The sequence below is a fragment of the Rana temporaria genome, chromosome 6 (assembly GCF_905171775.1).
Source record: "Rana temporaria chromosome 6, aRanTem1.1, whole genome shotgun sequence".
Taxonomy (NCBI): Eukaryota; Metazoa; Chordata; class Amphibia; order Anura; family Ranidae; genus Rana; species Rana temporaria.
In genome coordinates, this window is record NC_053494.1 from 52828274 (window position 1) to 52852237 (window position 23964).

The 23964-nt window shown below is 42.4% G+C and overlaps 1 protein-coding gene across 2 annotated transcripts in view; it reads left to right on the plus strand.

Annotated features, from left to right (window-relative positions):
* The window catches only part of TECPR1 (tectonin beta-propeller repeat containing 1), a 118487-nt gene that overhangs the window by 45616 nt on the left and 48907 nt on the right, over positions 1 to 23964 (plus strand). For both annotated transcript variants that reach the window (XM_040356795.1, XM_040356796.1), the window contains exons 8-16: positions 792 to 893; positions 984 to 1129; positions 2898 to 3367; positions 5932 to 6071; positions 7681 to 7836; positions 10592 to 10741; positions 19615 to 19772; positions 20971 to 21098; positions 21229 to 21331. In XM_040356795.1, the coding sequence (XP_040212729.1) occupies positions 792 to 893; positions 984 to 1129; positions 2898 to 3367; positions 5932 to 6071; positions 7681 to 7836; positions 10592 to 10741; positions 19615 to 19772; positions 20971 to 21098; positions 21229 to 21331 (1553 nt within the window). The remainder of the gene's footprint in view (positions 1 to 791; positions 894 to 983; positions 1130 to 2897; positions 3368 to 5931; positions 6072 to 7680; positions 7837 to 10591; positions 10742 to 19614; positions 19773 to 20970; positions 21099 to 21228; positions 21332 to 23964) is intronic.

The window sequence follows — 23964 nt, forward strand, 5'->3', positions numbered from 1 at the left end:
TCTGGGTTAAACCTTGTCATTGCTTCAGAAGCCCTTCTTTATAAGCCATTGTTACTGTAAACTGCATTGTTGATGGCCTGCAAGCCTGAAACCGCTGTATGCAGTTTGAGATAAATGGCTCTGTAATACCGTATTTATCGGCGTATAACACGCACCCTAACTTTAAGAGGGAAGTTTCAGGGAAAAAACTTTCCACAGCCCCCTACGTATAACACGTAGGCACAGTTTACCTTCTATTTTCAGGGTAAAAAAGTGAGTGTTATACGCCAATAAATACAGTAGTTAGATGTATCTGAATTTTACAACAGTGGTTCTGGATGTACAGTTGGCTGCTGGTGTAAAAATGAATTCTTTGCATGTCTCCACCTACCACCCTGGGAACAATCCCTTTGTTTCCAGATATGTGATGGAATCTGTGCATCTGTAATGTAAAAATACACAACTGGTTGTAGGACTACAAAGCATGTGCCTAGTGCTCCAAAAGCCCCAGATTCTGAGATGCTCCAATAAGAAAATGTCAACACTTCTAGCAGCGATAGTTGCTATCTTATGTCCTGGACATTTGTACAAGTCCATCTCCAGATGGGTGGTCTTCCTGTTCAACATGAAGGTGCAAGTGGGGTGGGGGGGGGGGGGGGTTAACTTTGTGACTTTGACAGGTCTAAATCCGCATATTAGCAACAATTTTCATATTAAAACTCCTAGGATGTACGAGCTCCCAAGGCTTGCAAGAAGATATCTGTACTATAACTCTTTGTTAACAGCAGATTTGTTGATTTATTCCCATCCAGGTATGGTTCAGGAGGGGTGTTAACTCGCACAACCCTTGTGGCACTAGCTGGATTGAGATGGTGGGAGAAATGGCTATGTTGAGTGTGGGACTGAATGATCAGGTACCTATATACAAGTTCTGCTTGCAGCCATTTATTGAAAAAAAAAAAAAAACGCATACATGTGCTGTAACTGTCTTGTATCTCATTTAGGTCTGGGGGATTGGATATGATGACAGAGCAGTGTATTTCCGCCAAGGAGTCACCCCTAGTGAGCTCAGTGGTAAAATGTGGAAAGCTATTGTGGTGAGTCGGGAAAATGAAAGGTCAAACTCTGGAAGTGTATCCAGCTTACTAAGGTAATAACTCATTTTCTCTGATATATTCATTGGAGAAAAATGTGTGTATATGTGCAGAGTAGTGTTTTATATCTGCATAAATAATGTGAAGCTGGTAGACCACTGGTGTTCATCTTGTGATCTGGGGCTGTATATGGCCTTCCAGTTTAATGTGGAGGCCCTCATTTTTTTACAGGGCTGTTTATAGATGATGGGGGGGGGGTAATCCTCCCCCTTCTCTTTTTTTTTTTTAACGCCATTGACGTCCTCCCAGAATCGCGCTACCGCGCTCCCCATGGGGCGCGCGCACGGGAATGTCCGTGACGGCCGGGTCCGGAGGACCCGGCGCATCACGGATCACGGTAAATCGCCGCTAATAGCGGCAGTTTAGCACGTGATCGCTCCGTCCAATGACGGAGCGATCACTTGTAAACAAACCGGCGTTATGTGATGATGCCGGTTCCTCCCTCCCCTCTCTGTACCGAACGGTACAGTGTGAGAAGAGAGGGGAGAGAGCGGATGCAGCACGAGTGCTGTGGGCTGGATTTGTGACAAATGCAGTACCCCACACTACTCTGCAATACCCCACACTACTCTGCAATACCCCACAATACCCTGCAACGTCACCTATGGGGATTTTTAAGTAGCAAAGTTTGGCGCCATTCCACGAGCGTGTGCAATTTTGAAGGGTGACATGTTGGGTATCTATTTACTCGGCGTAACTTCATCTTTCACATTATGCAAAAGAATGAAGAAAAAATACAAAATTTGCAAAATTTTATAACAGAAACAAAGAAATTTTTTTTTTTTTTTTTTACAGAATTTTCAGTCTTTTTTTTCTCTTATAGCGCAAAAAATAAAAAACCCAACGGTGATTAAATACCACCAAAAGAAAGCTCTATTTGTGTGAAAAAAAGGACGAAAATTTCATTTGGGTACAATGTTGTATGACTAAGTAATTGTCATTCAAATTGTGAGATCACCGAAAGCTGAAAATTGGTCTGGTTATTAAAGCGGTGGTTCACCCTCAGTGACACGATTTTACCATCGAGACAGGCATTGTAGCGCGAGCTACAGTATGCCTGTCCCGATTTTTTTTACCCCCGTACTCACTGTGTACTCGTACATTATAGATTTCGGCTCCCGCGGGGAATGGGCGTGCCTATGGAGAGGGAGGATGATTGACGGCCGGCCCTGGCACGTCACTCTCCCCGAAGACAGCCGGAGTAGGTCTCGGCTCTTCACGGCGCCTGCGCACAGGCTATGCGCAGGCGCCGTGAAGAGCCAAGCCTATTTTGGCTATTTCCGGAGAAGCGTGACGCGCCAGAGCCGGCCGTCAATCATCCTCCGTCTCCATAGGCACGCCCATTCCCCGAGGGGAGTCGGTATCTTTGATGTACGAGTACACGGTGAGTACGGGGATAAAAATATCGGGACAGGCATACTGTAGCTCGCGCTGCAATGCCTGATTTTATGGTAGAAGAAAAAATTATTTTTTTGGGTTTATAGGGTGAACCCCCGCTTTAAGTGGGTTTACGTGCCTGGTGGTCAAGTGGTTAAGTTGCCCCCCCCCCCCCACATCCATTTTGTTTTAGTTTTTTTCATCAAACCATTGTTGAATCACAAATGTTATTGTTGTTTTCATGGCTAGCATTATACAAAGATAGAGGAAGAGAAGCACATACTGACTAGTAGGTTAGCCTGTTGGACAAGCTCTGCATTGATTTTAGATTGGGCTGTGTATTGGGAGTTTGACCACATGAAGTGATTGATTTGTTTAATATTTTAGTGCTGGCTGTTTTTTTGGAGATGAAGTCAAGGATCAGTCTGATTCCACCATCCCATCAGATGTAGACTCAGATGCTGAACACACTCTTGCACAGGAGCTTAAGCTCAACACATTCGAAGTCCATCAGGTCACAGTTCCAATTCCTACCGATGAACAGACTGAGGAACCAAGCACAGTTTCCGCTACTGACCCCCAAGAAGGAAACAGCCTAAATACTGACTCACCTACCGAACCTTCCACAAATTCCAGGATGACCAGGGCTCCCCAATGGAGCAGTATTGATCTGGCAGAGGCTAAAATTAATGCACTCCAACCTTCTGACAAACCCAGCCTAGCATTATTGGAGCCTTTCTCCGCAGTTGCTGAGGAACCTTTTGTGAATGATTTATATCCCTTATGGACCTGGGTGTCTGGAGGAGGTTGCTTAGTGGATTCTGTTAGTCCATTGAAATGGTTCTCTCGTCCAACAGGTGGATATTTATTTTTATATATTTTTATTGTTTTACACAATACATGGATCCATATGTTTGATAATAGGACCTGGCTGATAATCAAAAATGGACAGTAAATTATTATGGTATTGTAAAATCTCCTTTTAGATTTATCCATAACCATGTAGTATTTTTTTTTTCTAGTGCTAAGTCTAAATGCTTTATAGGTGGTATTACTGGGTATTCAGGTCCCTTTTAGAAAAAGTAGTAAGATGGCGCAAGATTATTGGGGTATAAGCAATAGTGATCAATAAAATGATATTATATGGTCAATAAATAAATGATAAAGTATAGTCCAATGTCCAATATTAATGAATGAATGAATGACTTGTATGCGCTACTCATGCGAACTGAATCGCCTCTGGGCGCTTTTTCCAGCCAGAGTCTGCTTGGCTGGTGCGGTCATTTTACCCCGTAGGATCGTGACACGCTGATCCAATCAATACTCCAAAGGTGAGAAAAGCACTAGCGGCAGCAACCCTAAAGCAGACGCAGGCTCTGAAATGTATGCAAAAAAGAAAAGAGGATGCGCCAATGTAAGTGCAGCAGAATAGAAAGTTTAATAAAAATGTGTATAACACACAGCCAAATGGCTACTCACAAAACATGGGAGATACAAGGCATATAAGCTGCTCAGGTCCGGTGTCGCTACGGGTTCCCAGCGATCCCTGGTCCCAAACAAAGTCCTCGGCAGACAGGAGAGCTGGTGGTGATGGAATTCCTTTTTCCTGTGATGTATACACTTTTTTTTTTTTCTTTAATGCTTTTATTTTTTTGTAACTTTTAATTAAGAAGTTTCCTGAGTGTCGGGACTTCTCACTTTAAAGGGTTTTGAAGTCCATGGATTGGTAGTCCATTTGATATAGCTTTTTTTTTAAATGTGTTTTTGCCTGATACGGAAGTCTGCCTCTATATAATCTTTCTTTAATCCTTGCGCAATACCACTGACTCGTGACTGGCAAGGGAGGGACAGCACTGTGTGCAGGTCTGGCATTCTACTGATGATATAAGAAGTGTTCTGTTGTTGCCTTTATTATTTAATCACAGGCTTGAGCATGTCCTTTAGCCTGTTGGATTGCTTTAAACTCATCGTAAATGCTGAAAGTTTTTTTTCTTAATGCATTCTCTGCGTTAAAGCGGAAGTAAACCCATCGATTTAACAGTTTCAAAAAGCAGTTTCCCAGCATGCCGGGATTGCTAACTGTCCCATTGGTTGTGCTGTCAACCAAACGGTCAAACCATCCAATGGCTGGTGTCATAACTGATCACATGTGCAGCACCATGGCAGTTGAAGACTAAACATAGGCCAAGATGGCAGCTTCCTTGGCTGAAAATGATAGATGGGTTTACTTACACTTTAAGGTAAAAAATATTTCAGTATGCAGCCTCCCCCCTTCAAACTCCACCTTGTACTTACCTGAACCTGATCTCAATCCAGTGATGCTCACGAGGGCAGAGGCTCACTCGGCTCTCTCCCTTATGATAGACTCAGACACAGCAGCGAGGGCCTTTTGGCAGATCGGGGAGTTGCTCTGTGCAAAACTATTGCACAGAGAAGGTAAGTATAAGCCTGTTTGTTTATAAAAAATAAAAAAAAAGAATATTTACAATCACTTTAACTATAGTGAAGAAACTTGGGGACCTGGCTATACCATCTATCAGGGGTGAGTGAATCTCAAAAGTGACTGAAGACCATTAAATATTCACTCGATATTAAAGTGATGCATAAATATGTTCAGTATGTCAACTGTGTGTTTAGCTGCTTGCCTATAGTTCTGCTTTTAACCCGTTGACGCCAACATAACACATTTATGCGGCTCCACTGCACTGGACTTTTTTCTGTGGGGCAAATATGTGTATCTCCCTTTGTGCTGGGAGCGTGCCGCACAGCACAGTGTGTGTTTTTTATTTTTTTATTTGGCATTGTTAAAAGTGTTACTAAAGCCACAACAGTAAAATCAGTCTGTATATGCAGTAAATCATGCTTGTTATACTCACTGTGAAACCAAAGGGGTTAATCCTGTGCATTGTATAAAAAGGCTGTTTCGTCAGTTCGGTTTGGTGTGTATTGCTAGAGAGAGAGTATTTTTTTTTTCTTTGGGGGAGGTTGCATGTAATCGGCACCGGCGCCAATCAGCACTGACCAGATAGAGGGTTAGCCTCATAGGATAGTCTGAAAAGGATTAAAACTTGCAAGCTTTAACAAGTGCTCGGCTGGACACTGATAGAAGTCACAAAACTGCTATATACTGCTGATGAGAAAAGGGATTTAGCTTAAATAATTGCATCTCCGTGTTCTGTGTACTTTGGGAGACCAGATATAGTGTATTTGGGTTTAGTAACAATTTAGGGTGGTCCGTGGTTTCATGTAAAGCTGCTTGGGGGTCAGTATTAACACTTTGTTTGAAGGAAATATAGACTACTTACCTTTTATAAAGCCACCAGACACAAACCAACACTGTTGTCCAACCAACCAATCAATCAACTTGGGCAGTCTCTTTACTGACTTCTCTTATTTACCGTTTTTATTTTTTTTGCACTAGGTCTATCGATTAGCATGCAGTCACTCTCCATTACCCCAGCCAATACTGCTGTATGGAGGAAGCAGATTTTCGAGCAGCTCAGTGAACGCACCAGGAGAGAGCTTGATAGCTTCCGACATTATGAACAGGCTGTAGAGCAGGTAATGTACAAACCATGTATATATACTATACAAATCATTTTTGCCTTTACCTGAAAGAATTCAGGAACCTGTATCATACATTATTATCTCTTAAAGCGGAGGTCCACCCGATTTTTTTTTTTAAAAAGACAGCAGCTACAAATACTGCAGCTACTGTCCAGCGCGCCCACGATGTCGGCAGCCGAGGCCGAGCAACCGCGCGTCTCTCTGCTGCCCCTGCCGCCATTCTCTGTGAGGAAATCGGGAAGTGACGCGTTGCGGCTTCACTGCTCGGTTCCCTACCGCCCCTCTTGATGGGGAAATTGGGACACTTATTGCTTGCTACAAAACTGAGTTACTCCCGGTATGGGAGGGGTTATATAGGGGAGGGAACTTCCTGCCTTAAGGGCGTGCCAGTGTCCATCACCTGAAGGTAGACTCTATAACCACATAGTAATTACTATGCTTCTCTGTGTCCCGTGATGTACTTCAAGAAAAGGATTTTACAGGTAAGCTGTTATAAAAATCCTATTTTTTTGTTTACTTGGTAAATCTAATACATCTTTTATCAAAGAAACTATTACGTTTTTTATTTCACATCTGTCATTGTGGGACTGTTTCTAACGCCAGTGGGAGCCACTGGAGATAAGGAAACTGAATAGTGATTTTATCCAACAATGTCCACTCAAATCTGAAATATCTGTTTTGAGTGATGTAAACCTTAAAGGGGTTGTAAACCTTTGTGTTTTTTCCCCTTAAAACATCCTATGCATTAAAGTGAAAAAACACTGTGCGGTGTCCGGCCCCCCCCCAGCCCCCGTTTTTACTTACCTAAGCCCCGAATTTCCATGGGCGCGATTCCGAGTCCCTCTCTCTTAGGCTTCTCGGCTCTTCATTGGATAGATTGATAGCAGCGCAGCCATTTGCTCCTGCTGCTGTCAATCAAATCCAATGGCTATGGATGCCGAGTGAATGACTCGGGAGCGCGTCTGCAAGGTAACCCCCTGGGAGAGCACTTCCCAGAGGGGGTTATCTATTGCTGGGAGGAGCAGCGAGAGCCGCCGTAGGACTCCAGAACAGGAGGATTGGGGCCACTCTTTGCCAAATGAGCTGCATAGTGAAGGTAAGTATGACATGTTTGTTATTTAAAAAAAAAAAAAACATGAACCTTTATGCTCGGTTCACACTTGTGCGATGCGGGAACCTACAAATCCGCTGCGGGTTCCCGCATCGCACCGACTTGCTCGGCAGTTCACGCTTCCATATGCAAACTGCCGGGAGTGTCAATACATAGTTAATGGCACCTCCATTTCAGTTTGCATATCGCACTGCAAACTGTCAGTTCGGACATGAATTGTATCGCATGGGTGTGAACACACATGCGATCTAAATCTGGTGCGGACCAAAAAAAGGTTTTGTGCGAGTTTGCTCCGAATGCGATGTGTGCGGTATCAGCCATACTGTCTGTATGGCTAAAATCACATTGCACGGTCATCGCATGTGATTTGAAGTGTGAACCGGCACTAAAAACTGAAATTGATTTGTCTTTTACCACTTGTATATTTTGTGATATATGTTGGCAAATGGTGTCTATTCAATCTTAATGGCAGAGTAAATCCTTTTTTTTTAGCCAGTGTGGGTTAAAACAGGATCCCTGCAGTGGTGGAGGGAATGGAAGCCAAATAAATGGATTGATGTGAGAGTTGCTCTTGAACAGATGACAGCCACCGATGGCTCAAGGGACAGCATCCTCTTCATATACTATACCTACAATGAGGAAAAGAAGGTATATGATTTTTCTAGACGGATCGTCTGTATGATTATTCTTCTCTGTATGACCTTTTATTTACAGACGTAGAATCTGTCCTCTTAATGACCACCAATGTAAAGTATTTTCCCCAATGACCACCAAGGTAAGGCGTATTCTTCCTACGAAAGGCCAATGTAATAAACATTTTTTCCCACTGACCACAAGTATAATAGGGTCCTTCTAACACTGACGGCCAATGTAAAGGATTCCTCCTTCCACTGGCCACTAATTTAGAAAAGCCCTTTTCCCTTGACCACCAATGTAAGGGAGCACCATTTCCCCTGACCCCCAAAGTAACAGGGTTCCTTCTTCCACTGACCACCAAAGTAACAGGGGTCCTTCTTCCGCTGACCATCAATCTAATAGGACTCTTCTCCACTGATCATTAATGTAAGGAAAGCATTTTACTGGCCACTAATATAAGGCACTGCATGCCAATGTAAATGGGCACTTTTCCACTGACTATCATCATGAGTGGGTATTTCTCCATTAACCACCAATGTGAGAGAACATCAAAATTTAGCTGTCTGCTTTTTTTTATCTGGTGTTATTATCTCTGTTAATTATAATTATTATTTTTACTAAATATAATTAGGTAGATTCAGTAAGAGTTAGGCCGACTTATCAGTAGATAAGCCGACCTAACTCAGAATCTACGCCGACTTATGTTTAAGCGTATGCTCAAACAGAGATACGCTTAAACATATCTAAGATACGACGGCTTGCGCCGTCCTATCTTAGATTGCAATATTTCGGATGGCCGCTAGGTGGCGCTTCCATTGCGGTCGGCGTAGAATATGTAAATGAGTAGATACGCCGATTCACGAACGTACGCCCGGCCGACGCAGTACTTTTACGCCGTTTACGTTAGAGATAGGCCGCCTAAAGTTAGAGCTTAGCCCTACATGGAATAGTAATGTTAAGTATGGCCGCCGTTCCCACGTCGAAATTCGAAATTTTTACGTTGTTTGCGTAAGACGTCCGTGAATCGGGATTTACGTCGTTTACGTCCACGTCAAAATCAATAGGCCCGTGCGGCGTACATAGCCGCAATGCACATTGGGAAATGTAGGCGCCCGACGCATGCGCAGTTCGAAAAAAACGTAAGGTCAAGCACTATTAACATAAAACACGCCCCCCTCAAACACATTTGAATTAGGCGCCCTTACGCCCGCCGCTTTAGGCTACGCCGCCGTAACTTAGCAGGCAAGTACATTGTGAATCATGTACTTGCCTCGCTAACTTGCGGCGGCGTAGCTTAAATTCCTTAAGCTACGCCGCCACAAAGTTGCGGCAATGTTACTGAATCTAGCTAAATGTATATATGTTAAATACACGACGTACATAACATCAATTTTTATTTTATTCTTTTGTCACAACTTCCCGTTCACACTAATGTATCATGTGCTGTAGATGTAGTAATATTAGCAGGGGTTCCCTGAGACCCGAAAGTCATTTCAGGGGTTCCTTTGTGGTAAAAAGTTTGGGAATAGCTGGTCTAAACACTTATACCAGACAAATATTTTTGTTTAAGTATATGTATATTTTATGTATATCCTATGAAATGTATCAACGGGATTTTGATTTCATTTGAAATAATATAAAAACAAGCTCATTGTGCTATGTCAGTGGTGACTGTCTAGGCAATTAGAAATCTGCAGCCATGGTAAAAATTACCAAAAGCATACAGTGCGATTTTATGAGCTATTGGTGTTTTTTAGGAGCTGCATGCAGACGTGTACTGAAGGTTAAAGTAAACCTATGATTTTTCCATACAGGGTAAAGTAACTGATTAATTTTGCAGAAGTGACTATAAGCAGCTGGTACTTCCTTCCCCTACACTCTACTACTGTTTCGCCCAAGATTTACCCAGTAATTCACCCAGTAATTCTGGGTATGGGAAACGTGCCGTTCTGTCTGCCTCCGCACGATACAGCTTAGTGCTGGAATAGCATGTTATCAAGTTTGAGTACTGTCATTCAGTGGCAGGGAAAACGGGCAAAGATAGCCCTGTTGCCAGCATGTTGAAATGCCGCTTTTACATGCGTTTTTGTTCTGCCTCTAATCACCCCTTTATATTAGCCTATGTGTCCCGGCAGAAACAAACCTTACTTGCAAATTCTGAAGAGGAGTCTTTGGCAGAAAAAGCACCAAACGCTAGCCATGTTTCGGGGGGGTTAATGCATTATAATGGGCAAAATAAATTTCATTTCTGGCCAGTAGAATGCATTTATGCCAAACACACATGAACTCGCATTCAACGTATTTAAGCTGTGTTTTTCTTCCCTGGGGGAAAAAAAAAATCATCCTGTGTGCATGCGGCCTATAGCTAGCCATACACTGCTCAAATTTCAGCTGATTCCAGTTGGCTTATCTGAATTTCAAGCAATGTTTGGCCCTGCTGGCACGACTCTATTCAACAAAAGTCAAATGTTCAATTGACTTTGGTGAAGGAGCCTGCCAGAAAATTGGCAGCCAAACGGCGCCTGCATCCAGTATTTTAAACTGCAGAGCGTGAGACCTCTCCTAATCTGTCTGTTGCCCAGTTAAGATGTGATTGGCCAAAAGCTTTCTTGTGAATATAAAGCAAGGAATAATGTCTGTATCCTATAGTTGATGCACCTAAAAATAGTTCAGCTCTCAAAATGGCTTTTTTGACATAATGTGAAAAACAGGAACTCTCAGACTTTTACTTATCTCATGAAAACGTCTGTCTTTTTTTTTTCCCCAGTACATTCATTTATTCCTTAATGAAGTGACCATTTTGGTGCCAGTTCTAAATGAGGCTAAACACACCTTTGCCATCTACACTTCAGAGAGAACAAGGCAGAGGTGGCCGGTCCGTCTGGCTGCTGCTACAGAAGAGGAGATGCATGACTGGGTAAGAATAATTATTGGTGTATTTGTGATGGTGCTGTGCAAATAAGAGTAGTTTGGTTTTATCTTAAAGCGAGGGTTCCGTGGGAATACGTTTTTTTTTTTTAATATGCATCTGCCGCACCTCACATAGTTAATAGGGTACTCACGTGTCCTTATTTCCTAGCCCCCCGCAATGTCATTCTGCCGCAAAAGAGAATTTATAAAAATAATTGCTGGACGCTTCCATCTTGCTTGTGGGCACTCTGACGCCCACAAGCAAATCCTTCCGGGATGCGGTGAATGCTGATGTCCCAGTATTCATCGCTCTATCCCGCGCATGTGCAGTGTTGGCGACGAGCTGCGCCGTCAACACTACACAGTTGCCATCACAACTGTAATGTGTAATGGCGTTTTCACCTGTTTTCCATCAGTTAAAATGGCGGAATTGTATCCGCCCTCGTCTCATGACCGGCGGCAAGAGTCATGTGACGTGTAAAATCACGCGAGAGTGCTTCTGGTGGGCTAGAGAATCGTCTCCTGGGCAGCGTCACGCTGTGCTCCCAGGAGACATTGCAGCCAAAGCGACACGCCCACTCCCGCGGGAGCCAAACCAGGAAGTGGCGGGTTCAGAAGAGATAAATAAGGTATGGAATTTATTTTAATTTGTTTGGACAGCGAACTTTTAATACAGACACCGAGCCTGTGTGTTTAACGCTGACTTTCAAATTAGGGTGAACCTCCGCTTTAAGGTTAGAGGTGCACCCAATGGAAATTTTGGTGCCGAAACCGAAAATTCACGATGCACTTGGCCGAAACTGAAAATTACAGTTTTATTAAAAAAAATCTCTGTTCAATTGCAGAGATTTCCCTTAACTTCCTGTCCCATAGCCAAAACAGGAAGTGAGAAGAAATCCCTGTAAATTAAGGGAATTCCTTGGGGACACCCAGGTTACCAAAACTAGCGTCCTCAATGGAAATTTTCCCCTCTATTACTTTTTTACTTTTTAGTATGTTGTTATTGTGTTTGGTTATTGACAAAAAAGAAAAAATACCGCGCTTAAACCCTAGAAAAATAACTAGCTCAGCTGCAACACGACAGTGTCATACAAACACAAATACAAGTAAAGGAAAAGAAAATGTTGCGCTATTAATAAAGGTTAAGCTAAAACAAACAATTGATAACAAAGAACAAAATTAATGAAAATAAAATTGCAAAGACCTAAAGTTTAGAAGGGAATGAACCACATAACTAACAGTAAAGTCTTTGTATCAATCAAAAAAGATTGTAAGCAAGTTCTTCAATGTAGAAAATAAATTCATATGTTGAAATCATATGTGGTGACCAACACCACTAAATAAAGGATGGAGGCTTACCGGATGGCAAGCAATGGAGAGCTTGCGGCTGCAAACCCCAGCCAGGGCCTTTTGATGATCCTCGCAGGGAGATGACAGGGGATGGATGTTGAGGCCTCCCGGACACAGAACCACAGGATTGCAGCGTATCACACACAAAAAAGACTTAATGGTGAAGTACAGCAGGACCAGCACATAAATTTATTCGTGACTCAAGGGACCACCACCACCAAAACACCCTATGGATAGGAGGCTTACCAGAACAAAAAGCAGTGTGAGCATGTGGCTAAACCCCTAGCCAGGGCCTTTATATTCCCAAGCGGTGGCGATATATCTTAAGGGTCCTCCGGTATGTTATGATCAGTGGATGCATAGGAAAAATAATAATGCCCACATGGTGAAGTATGTTGACTCAAAAAGATTTAATAAAAAAATAGAAACACTTACAGAATAAAAGCAGAAATGGATAAGAAGCCGGCCGGCTCTCATAAACGCCCGTCCACACGGAACGAAAACGTCTTGCGTCAGCACGCTACCTTCCCGACGCACGTTTCGTCAAAAGCTGACGTCATCTGGGGCACGGGCGACGTGCTGACACTACACATATAAATAGGCTAAAACCAAGCCTCGATCTGAGTCACGGGCTAAGTGACCGCCCATGGAGGCCATGCTGGAACGCAAAACAAAAACAAGGCAAAGGAGGGTTTTTCTTTTACTTATATCCCAAACCTCTAGGCCATCTTGTGGTAAGATAGATAAATGACGGTCTACATCAAATGTGTGAAAAACACATTGAACTATGCTGGATGGATGGATAAATATAAGTGAATATAAAAAACACATTAAGCTATACCGGATAAATAAATGGCTATATTGATTAAAGAAAAAGCACCACCTTAAGTGAAAAACTTAAGTAATGGTTCCCTGATAGTCAGCAGTGAATCAACCACTAGAAATGTAGAAAAATGTTAGTGAAACAAGTGAAGAATAAAAAATATTATATAAAATATATTAAATAATAATATCAAAATTCGGCTTGAAAATTTAAAAAGCCAAATATTTGTGCAAAAATTGTGAATAAGATGCATTAATTAGATGCAATAAGTGGAATATAAAAGTGATAAACTACAGGTTAATATACCTGAAAATATTTATATTTAAATGAATAAATAATGCTAAGAAAAAATATACTAAAAATATTGTGAGTGCAAGAACTCCAAGAAAAAGATATAAATAAATAGTAAATATTTTTAAATGTAAATATACAATATATATAGTAAAAATATACATAAAAAATATGTACAGTGTAGTGTAAACCAAGTAATATATTATGAAGAATGTGCTAATTAAATTGAATTCTGGTAGAAAGCAGAAAAAAAGGTTATACTGTAGGTAAACAGTGATGTGGACCATCAGTAAATACCATAACTATCTCTAGTCAGGCATATAAAATATTATATATAATACAAGTGGGGAAGGAAAGGGGGGGGGGGAATAGAAAAAATGAGGCTCTCAAGAGGCCAGCATGTAGATCACCCCGTCACTCAGATCGAGTTCACAAATGACAGGATAAACTAAAACAGAATAAACAATAACAAGGACAATAAAAAATATTAAAACTTAAGAATTGTCAATAAAAGCATTAACGTCAACCTCTATATTGAGTCCAAAAGGGGTATAACTCTTAATCCTGTGGATCCACTGCATTTCAGATTTGGAGATGCTTCTCACTAATGGGCTACCACGCCAGTGGGGGGCATATCTATCAATCCCCAAAAAAATAGTTTTTGAGGGGTCCCTATCATGAACCAAACGGTAATGTTTAGATACCGAATGATTCAAATAACCGGCTAGAATGTTGGTAACGTGTTCATTAAGTCTCACTGAGAGGGCTCTCTTGGTTCTGCCCACATACTGAAGCCCACAGGGGCACTGGAGTAGGTAAACCACCCCTTCGGTCGCACATGTGATAAAGGGTTTAATGGTGTGTTGTTCACCTGTGACCGTGGAAACAAAAAAGTGTGTTCTTCTATGTTCACAACCACTAAGGGAACACACCCGACATTTCCTACACTGGTAAAAACCAGTGAATGAGTTGAGAAAAGTAGTTTTAATAGCAGGTGGATCAAGAACATTGGGGGCCAATTTGTGTCTCAAGGCCGAACCACCCTTAAAAATCACCTGTGGGTTGTCTGGCAAGACAGGACCCAGAATTGGGTCATTCTTGAGGATGTGCCAATGTTTTTTTAGAAGTTTTTTGACACTAAAATGCTGGGTGGAAAAGGTAGTAACAAAGGGGACAACAGGCAGCTTACTAATGTCACGTGGTTTAGTCCTCAATAAGTCAATCCTATCAATACCTTTAACCTCATTTAGTGTGGATGTAAGGGTACCCTGATCATAGCCTTTTTCCAAAAATCTATTCATCAAAATAGTAGATTGCACCAAAAAATCTGACTCATTGGAACAATTGCGTTTTATACGTAAAAACTGGCTTTTAGGTACAGATCTCAGCCAAGAGTCATGATGGCAACTGTCCGTGGGGATATAGGAGTTTCTATCTGTACCCTTAAAAAAGGTACTCGTACAGAAAGCATCACCTTGGACTGAGATTGTAAGATCTAAAAAATTGATGCTAGATTGACTTGCCTCAAAGTTGAGGTGAATGCCTCTCTCGTTGGTGTTGAGAAATGACATAAAAGATTGAAGCTCTATGAGGGGGCCATCCCATAGGAGGAGGATGTCGTCAATGTACCTGGCCCACAGCTTAAGCTGGGGTTGTCGGCAAACATAGACGACATCCTCCTCCCACATGGCCATAAACAAATTGGCCAGACTGGGGGCATATTTAGCCCCCATAGCCACACCCCTATCTTGCCGGTAGAACTGGTTTTGAAACCAGAAATAGTTTCTAGTCGCAGCAAAATGCAATAACTCGAGTATGAAAAAGATTTGTTCATCAAAAAGACCAGAGTCCCGTCGAAGATAATACTCAACTGCTGATAAGCCTAAATCATGGGGAATCACCGTATAAAGTGACGTTACGTCAGCTGTGACAAGCCACATATTTTGAGAGGGTTTGAGGCTAGATAGTAAATTGATAACATGTCGGGAGTCCTTTAAATGAGAAGGCATCCTGAAAACTAACGGTTGTAGAAAAAAATCAATATACCTGCCCACCCGGGAAGTGAGGGAATCTATCCCACTTACGATAGGACGTCCCGGGGGGCAGGTAAGATGTTTGTGTATTTTCGGTAAATAATAAATAACTGGTGTTCTTGGAGCCTTGGGTACAAGGTATAGTTTCTCTTTTTTGTTAAGAATACCATCCTTGTAACCTTTAGAAATAAGTTTGGTTAACTGGTTAAGGTATGAATTTTTTGGGTCACACGCTAAAGGGGTGTAGGTGTCTCTATCTCCCAAAATTCTATCCATCTCGGCTAAATAGTCGGTTCTATTGAGGACCACTATGCCTCCCCCCTTATCAGCAGGCCTAATGACAATCTGCTTGTTGTCACACAGAGAGTCAAGGCCAGTTTTAAGGGTGTGATTAGATTGTGTTTTTTTAATGGGGAGACGATCCAAGTCCCTGAGGACAGTGTCCCTAAAGACTTTGATTGATGGAGCCGTACCCCCAGGGGGGTTGTACAAAGATGCATTGGAAAGACCTGTATGTTTAAAATCTGTCGCAATCAGTTGAGTCTGAGCAATAGGATTGGAAAGCATATACCTTTTGATGTTAAGCTTACGTATAAACTTATATGTGTCCATATAAGTTTCGAATTTGTTTAGTTTGCGTGGTAGAACAAACTTCAAACCCTTGTCTAGAATTGCTTGTTCAGCTTTATTGAGGGTTACAGTACTAAGATTAAAAATACCAGAAGGTGTTAAACTCTTTGCCTCTTTAAGTCGTAACCTTCTTCCCCCTCTGACTCCTCTATGGGGTCTCCGGCTCGTTTGACACCCTGACCGGGTTTGTGAAAACCCCATTGCTGGGGATCTTGACCATAGGAACCAGGGCCCCCATATGGGTATTGGCCATTGGGGGGGGGTAGCTGTGAAGATGGATTGGTCCCCCTCAGATTGCCATAATAAGGAGTGATCTCCTTAGTATAGGTATCAATGGGACCATCTCTATCGCGGAGCGGATAGAATCGATTTTGAATGTCTAACTGGTAATCAGTATTCCTATTCGCCGCAGGGGGTGGTTCAAAGTGAGTGGGGCCAGTAACATACCCATAGGGGGGAGGGTATGGGAAAGGCGCACCCCGATAAGGTGGTATGTAGGGTGTTTGGTTATTATCTGGGGGTTTTTCTTTAGAGAAAGTAGTGTATTATTTGTATTTGGAAGTTTGCCTTTTATTTTAATCTGTGTTATTTATTCTATGTTGTATTTTAATTGTATGGATGTTTTGTTTGTAGTGTAGTTTTAATTTTGTTGTTTGGTGTTAATGGCTGTTATTGATAATTTTGTTTGTGTTTTTGCATCTTGTTCAGTCTATTGTGATCTTGTGTTGTCTTTAAGGCCCCATTCACACCCGAGCATAGCGTTTTTAGGCAGAAAGACGCGCAAATTTGCCGAGACGGTCACCAATGTAAAAAGCAGAAAAACGCCCAAGTGTGTGTTATAATTTTTTTATTTTACTTTTAGTAACATTTCTTTGTACACTAGCCCTAAAACGTGTTGGCTGTATCTGACGTCTTTCTTTAATTGGGACCGAAACCAATTTCTAAGCAAGATGACCATTTTTACTAGGCGATCCCATCTATATACTCACAACAATTAAGTTAGTGAAAAATGTTTTATTCTGTTCCAGTTTGTTAAAAGGAAAGTGCCATGATAGTATAACAGCTGCTACATATTCGGTTCTCCACACACCTCAAGGTCTTTCACTGACAATGACGGAGATGGGAGATTAACCCATCACCTGTTCAATTCACACATCTGAGAAAAGTGCTGCAGTTTTTCTCCCTTACCCAGGAAACCTCCTGTTTTGGCACAAATACAGTGATGAGACTATCCATCTTTTCCTGAAAACAAAAACCAAACCTTATTCAGGAAAAAAGATTTTTCAGCTGGCTTACAAGTGTTTGTCACTGTATAAAAGCTAAGGCGTCCCCTGCTTGGCTATTGCAAGCAACGCATGAATTGCTTGTTGGTGAATATCAATCTGTGTATCCATGCCCTTACTTTCACTAATATCATAAACAGATTTTTGACACCCTAGGCGAAACCTTTATTTTAAAGCACCCCCCTTGGCTCCACCCCCTTTGTCCTGCTCATATATACCCCACCTTTTTAATGAAGGGCCCTTCAAATGCAGCCTCACCAGTGTCCATCAAATGCAGCCTTGCCAGCGCCCATCAAATGCAGCCTCGCCAGCGCCCATCAAATGCAGCCTCGCCAGCGCCCATCAAATGCAGCCTCGCCAGCGCCCATCAAATGCAGCCTCGCCAGCGCCCATCAAATGCAGCCTCGCCAGCGCCCATCAAATGCAGCCTCGCCAGCGCCCATCAAATGCAGCCTCGCCAGCGCCCATCAAATGCAGCCTCGCCAGCGCCCATCAAATGCAGCCTCACCAGCGCCCATCAAATGCAGCCTCACCAGCGCCCATCAAATGCAGCCTCACCAGCGACCATCAAATGCAGCCTACCAGTACCCATCAATGGCCCAGATTCAAGAAACTATTGCGCCCGCGCAACCATAGGTTGCGCGGCGCAATAGCTGTTTTGCTCCCGCGTAGCGAATGCCCCTGATTCAGGAACATCGCTACGCGGACTGCAGCCTAGGATATGACAGACATAAGCCTCCTTATGCCTTCATATCTCAGGCTGCATTCTTGCGTTGGCCGCTAGGGGGCGCGGCTATTGTGATCGGCGTATAGTATGCAAATTGCATACTACCACCGATTCACAAAAGTTGCGCGGGCCCTGCGCACGCAAGGTACGGAGTTTCCGTACGGCGACTTTAGCGTAAGGCTGCTCCTTCTCATAGTAGGGGCAGCCAATGCTAAAGTATAGCCGCCCTTCCCGCTCGTGAAATTTAAATTTCACGTCGTTTACGTAAGTGATTCGTGAATGGCGCTGGACGCCGTTCACTTAGAAGCAAATGACGTCCTTGCGACGTCATTTGCCGCAATGCACGTCGGGAAAGTTTCCCGACGGAGCATGCGCTGTTCGCTCGGCGCGGGAGCGCGCCTAATTTAAATGATTCACGCCCCCGGCGGGATCATTTACATTAGGCGCCCTTACGCAGGGCTAATTAGCATAGTGCCCGGCGCAATTTACGGAGCTACTGCTCCGTGAATCGCGGGCAAATCCAAATATTTGCGTGGGCGCAGAGCAAAATCTTTGCCCTTTGCCCACGCAAATATTGCGCGGATCTACCTGAATCTGGGCCAATGAATGTTTCCTTGCTTCCATTCATTCGGAATTTCTGGCATTTGTTCCATAGACTGTATTATAACCATGTCCAAGAGCCCATTTTCAGCTTCAGCCCCAAAAAGTAGTAGTGCTCTCTTTTTGACAGAAATTTCAAAACAGACCTCATGAAGTTGAACTGCAGGCCAACATCCTTCTGCTTCTCTCCATTGGCTGCTAAGTATGATGATTTGCCTCATTGGCCAATGGGGATCAGACAGAGCTCTGGCTTCTGCACTGGATGGGGTCCACAATCCAGTTTTAATTTTTGGAAGTTGCCCAAGGAATATTCTAAAGTCTATCCAAACCCAGAAATAAAAATCTAATCTATTGCAGTTTACCGGTCATTATGTAAGGTGCTAGCATTCGTTTTCAGGCTTTTTTTACATTTTTTTTTTTTCACCTGGTAATGCCGCTCATTCCTCCGCTGTATTATGAAAAGGGAGGCAGGTTGTCACATACACTGGGCTTTAAACAAATCTTAATTTATTCATCTCTATTACATAGGAACTGAAGTAATTAGTGGTTTAAAGAAGTTATATAAGGATCTTTGTGCTTTCTGTTAAGCAAACGGTAATGCCCGGTACACACGATCCGATTATCGGACGAATGATCGTTCGTTTTTTTTTTTTTATGCTAATCTCACGTCTAATCTGATGAGTTTACTAAAGTCACAAATTCTCGTACGGCAGAATAAAAAATCGGAAGTGATGTCATGTGTTGTAATACATTTGTATTGCATTTTCGAACGACCGCTGTACTGATTTAACGAAAATCGTACGATCTGGCATCGTTCCCTGCATGTCCGATAGAATAAAATCGGATGAACTGTCCTGATTGGCTCTCGAAAACTCTGTACTAACGATCTGATTATTGTACGATCGTTTTGAAAGTGGCATGTTACGATTTTCGGATCGTGTGTACGGGGGCTTAAGTGACAAGGACACCATTTCTGGGAAGATTAACAAAATGACATAAGCTGATGGGTGTTGGCCACATAGAAAATCATATCTAAGCAGCAGCTTCTTCTGACATTGCATCCTATGACAAGCATCAGCTTAGAAGCGTATTCTCTCGTCTTGTTTATTAATATATTTGTATGTATTTTGTCTTGTTTCATAGCTCTGCCTGCTGAATATGTCCTGCTGTGAGGGCAGAAAAATACACGGACCTCCATCCCAGCAGGCAATTTGGTCTACCACCTGTAAAGGGGATATATTTGTGAGTGAGCCATCCCCAGATTTGGAGTTTCTTACTAATTCGAGGTCTTGTGACCAAATGTAAGTGTTCTATAGTAAAAATAGTGATATGAATATAGACTTATGTCTGAACTTTAGCTGTAAGTGTGAAATATAAAGTGACTTTTTCTATAAAGAAAGCAAAAATATCTGACACAGATTAGGCTGGCCTGACACTGATATATATATATATATATATATATCTCTATCTCTATCTCTCCATCTATCTATTTTTTTTTTCTTCAGTCATCAGACTGAGCAAAAAAAAGAACAGATTTCTCCATCCATGCTATATAGCGCAGATGTATGAATCTGCAGTGTTGGCTATTTTGTTCTGACAGCCAGCAGATGCCAGAATACTCAAACAGTGGCTTCATCCGTTTGGATGCAGCCCCTGTTCTTCCTGCACTTTTCTGCAGGGTTCTTTGATTTTTCAGTTGAAGGATGATGGGTGGAAGGGTGCCAACCCTTAAGCATTTTTGGCCAGTTTATTGGGAATCAACCAAAATGTGCCCAGTGTATGGTCAGCATTACTGTTAATAGTCCCTCAAGGCTACTACCCACTGTGACTGCAGGTTCTTGGTATGACTGTAAAGCCTTGTACACACTACTAGTTTATTTTTGTTCAACCCAGCAGGTTGTACGGAAGAAAAAACTGACAGCTCGGGTTGGAGCCACTGTACTAGCAATCTGATGTTAGTACAGTGGTCCCGCCTGCCAAGCTAATGTGTTCTGACAGCCATTGACTGAGAGAGCATTATCTCCCACATGGCAGGATTCTGTTATACATTAATTCCTGGTCCTTCCCTGCACTGACAGCACAATGGAAAATTCGTTTTTTTTTTTTTCATGGCAGATGTGGTATGCTGTTATTTGACTTATTTATGCTTGGTTAAGAATATATCCACCCAGACCAATTTTGGGGAGAGAGAGAAAGACTTGGTCTGTTACAGCAAGTCCAGAGAATCCAAATTATTACCACCCTCCACCAATGAGAAACTTGATGTACTCTGCTCCTACACCATAGCTGTCCTTTCTTTCTTTACACCAGGCATTGATGTGTATTATAGCCCCCTGGTTAAGACATGTTATGGTTGTGATGAAGGAGCAGGACTTAAATCTTAAATTTTGATCAGCAAATAGTTGAGAGTCTATCCAACACTAATTAATGTATTTGACATGAATCTCCTCTTTAATACTAGTAAGGAAATTAGAGTGATAAACGATGTCATTATTGCAGGTTCTGGCGTCCGATAGGAGGACACCTGAGAATGGTGGAGAGCAGCAGTTGCGGTGTAGTGTGGGGAATCGGCTATGACCACACAGCCTGGGCTTACACAGGAGGTTATGGAGGAGGCTTCATGCAAGGTAATACATATTTATTCCACACATGACATTTCTGTCTACCAGTTCAATCTGAGTAGAATTTACCTGATTTCAGCTGTCAACTCTGTTATCAAAAACTGATATTTTTTGTTTTTCTTTAATTTCACTCTAGGGTTAGACAGCAGCAAAAATAGTCTATTTCCTCAAAGCGATACAAAATGTGTGTACATATACGAAAACCAGAGGTGGAATCCTGTCACTGGATACAGCGGCATGTGCGTATATTGTTATACTAAGTCATGCATCCCTGATTTATTATATGTTCACATGTCTTGCAGTTAGTAACTCATGTCTATGCAGTAAGACAAAATGCATAAACAAGCTAACTGCATTCACCTTTCAGTCATCTGACTTTAGGGCTCGTTCACAGAAGAAAGTGGTACGGGAAACCCGCATTCCTGAATGTTTTCTGCAACGCATTCAAAATTAATTGAGTGTGTGATCTGCTGCAGGTGTCAGTGTATTCCTAATGACAGCCAACGCAGATCACAAACACAGTGTATTTGCCTGTACTGGATTCCATGGTACTGGAGTATCATGCGACCTGGTTGCAGTGCGATTTTATGCACTCCTTTTGGTGCAATCTAATGCGGTTTCAGCTTAAAATTGCACCACATTGCACAAGAATTGCACAGATTCAGGTGTAAACTTGCCCCTGTAATCCATTTTTAATGGAATTGTTTCTTGTGTTTTTCTGCCTTTTTGTCACATCCTCTGGGTTCCTAAACCTCTTCTTTTCCTTCTCACTTCAGTTTGTTTGGAACAAACAGTGCATGTTTGTTGCGTGTGTACTACTCCTATGCAGACTACACTTCCCATAGGTCACAGTCCCTAGTGCAGGGGGGCCCGACCTTTTGAAGAGCGAGGGCAATCAAAGCACTTGGTAACCCTTCGCGAGCCAAAATAAGTTTAATAGGTGGATGATAGGTCTGTGTCCACGCTGCATGGATACAGACACAGCCCACGCTACTCTATGAGCCCTCTAATTCAATCTGCCCAGACGGAAGGGGACGGATCTAGCGTATCAGATTGAAGGTAAGCAGGGATAAATGGACATAGAGGTGAATGGAGGGTCCGATTGGGTCCTAAGGCTGCATTCACACTGATGCCATGTGCACCTGTGCCTTTCCTGCAATTTGCCATAGACTTCTATTATATCCTGTTGGTATAGTGCACTTTCTGAAAGCGCACCAAACCCCCAGGAAATAACAGAAGTCTATGGCTCAGTGCATGTAACCCGCAGGTGCAGGATTCGTTTGAAAGCAGCCTAGTAACCACTGAAGAACAGATATGCCCATATATACACTGCTTTCAGTAATAAACACACCTGTAATAACAGCTGTACTGATTAAACAAAAATAGTACGATCTGGTATCGTACAAGAACTTTTTTATGTTTGTCCGATCGTTGTCAAAACTTTGACAACTTTGTATTGTTTTCAGAAATGATGATAGGATGTGATAGATACATAAATAAAAATAATAATTGGCAGGGCAAATCATTCATACCTTCTATGCCTATAATGTTGTTGAACGTGTTTTTAGTTTTCTGTTATAAAAATGAAAATCTACATTGAGTTTGAATGGTAAAAATTGGTTTCTTTTATCTATTTTTAAACTGATATGAAAGAGTCCGAGCTAAAGCCTTGTTTGATAATTAGTTTAAATAGGGCTATTCATTTTCACTTGCACAAATAAATTGTGAGCACTAGATGGCAGCAGAGACATATAGGAACCTCCATGTTCTCCTAACTTGGGTTGTGGTTTTAAACTCCTGTCCTCAGGACCCACTAACAGGCCAGGTTTGCAAGATAACAAGATAACTGAAATACGTCACAGTTGCTATAATTTGCTGCTCAGTGTTTGCAGTATTCTAGTCTGCAACTCCCCAAGGTAATACTTAAAATCTGGCCTGTTAGTGGGTCCTGAGGACAGAACTTGAGAACCACTGTCCTAACAAAATCAAGTTATTTTTTTGGTTACCATTCTGAAGCCGCATCCAAATATATTTTTAGCCTAAAATATGTGATTCAGATAATGTACACTTATCCTGCCTTTCTAGCCCCCTTGATAAAAATAATTCAATGACCCTCCCATCCCAAATGCCTACTTATCTAAATCTGGTCACTGTGGTCGTCTTCAGTGTAGGGTCAGTAGTCAGCGGAGCGAACCATCTGTTGCGCCTACTACGCAGACTTATTCCATTTATCCCCAAAGAAGACGTAGCAGTCGTGGTGGGAACAATCGTGAATTCCAGACTGGACTATGCTAACGCCCTGTACCTCGGACTCCCAAAGTACCAAATCTCCCGTCTGCAAGTCGTTCAGAATACGGCCGCCAGACTGGTGACTGGGAAAAAAAAATGGGAATCAATCTCACCTTCGTTGAGAACCCTTCACTGGCTGCCAGTAAAAGACAGAATTGCATTTAAAGCACTCTGCCTGACACATAAGTGCATCCATGGGAAGGCTCCGCAATATCTTTGCGACAGGATAGAACCTCACAATTCGAATCGCGTTCTGCGATCCACCGACCAAAATCTGGTCAGGGTACCAAAAACCAAATACAAGTCCAAAGGAGAAAGAAGGTTTGCTTTTCAGGGTCCTAGACTATGGAACGCTTTACCAACCAGCATTCGGTTGGAGGAAAACCACCTGACTTTCAGAAGACGGATCAAAACTCTGCTCTTTTGATGTCATGAGACACGAACAACTAGCGCCCAGAAGCGATTCAGTTCGCATGCGCCGCGCTTTATAAGTTTTTCATTCATTCATTCATTCAAGGGGGAGGCTAGGCAGCCAAGATGAATGTACTTTTTCTGTACACTTCTCCTTAAAACGAAACCTGCA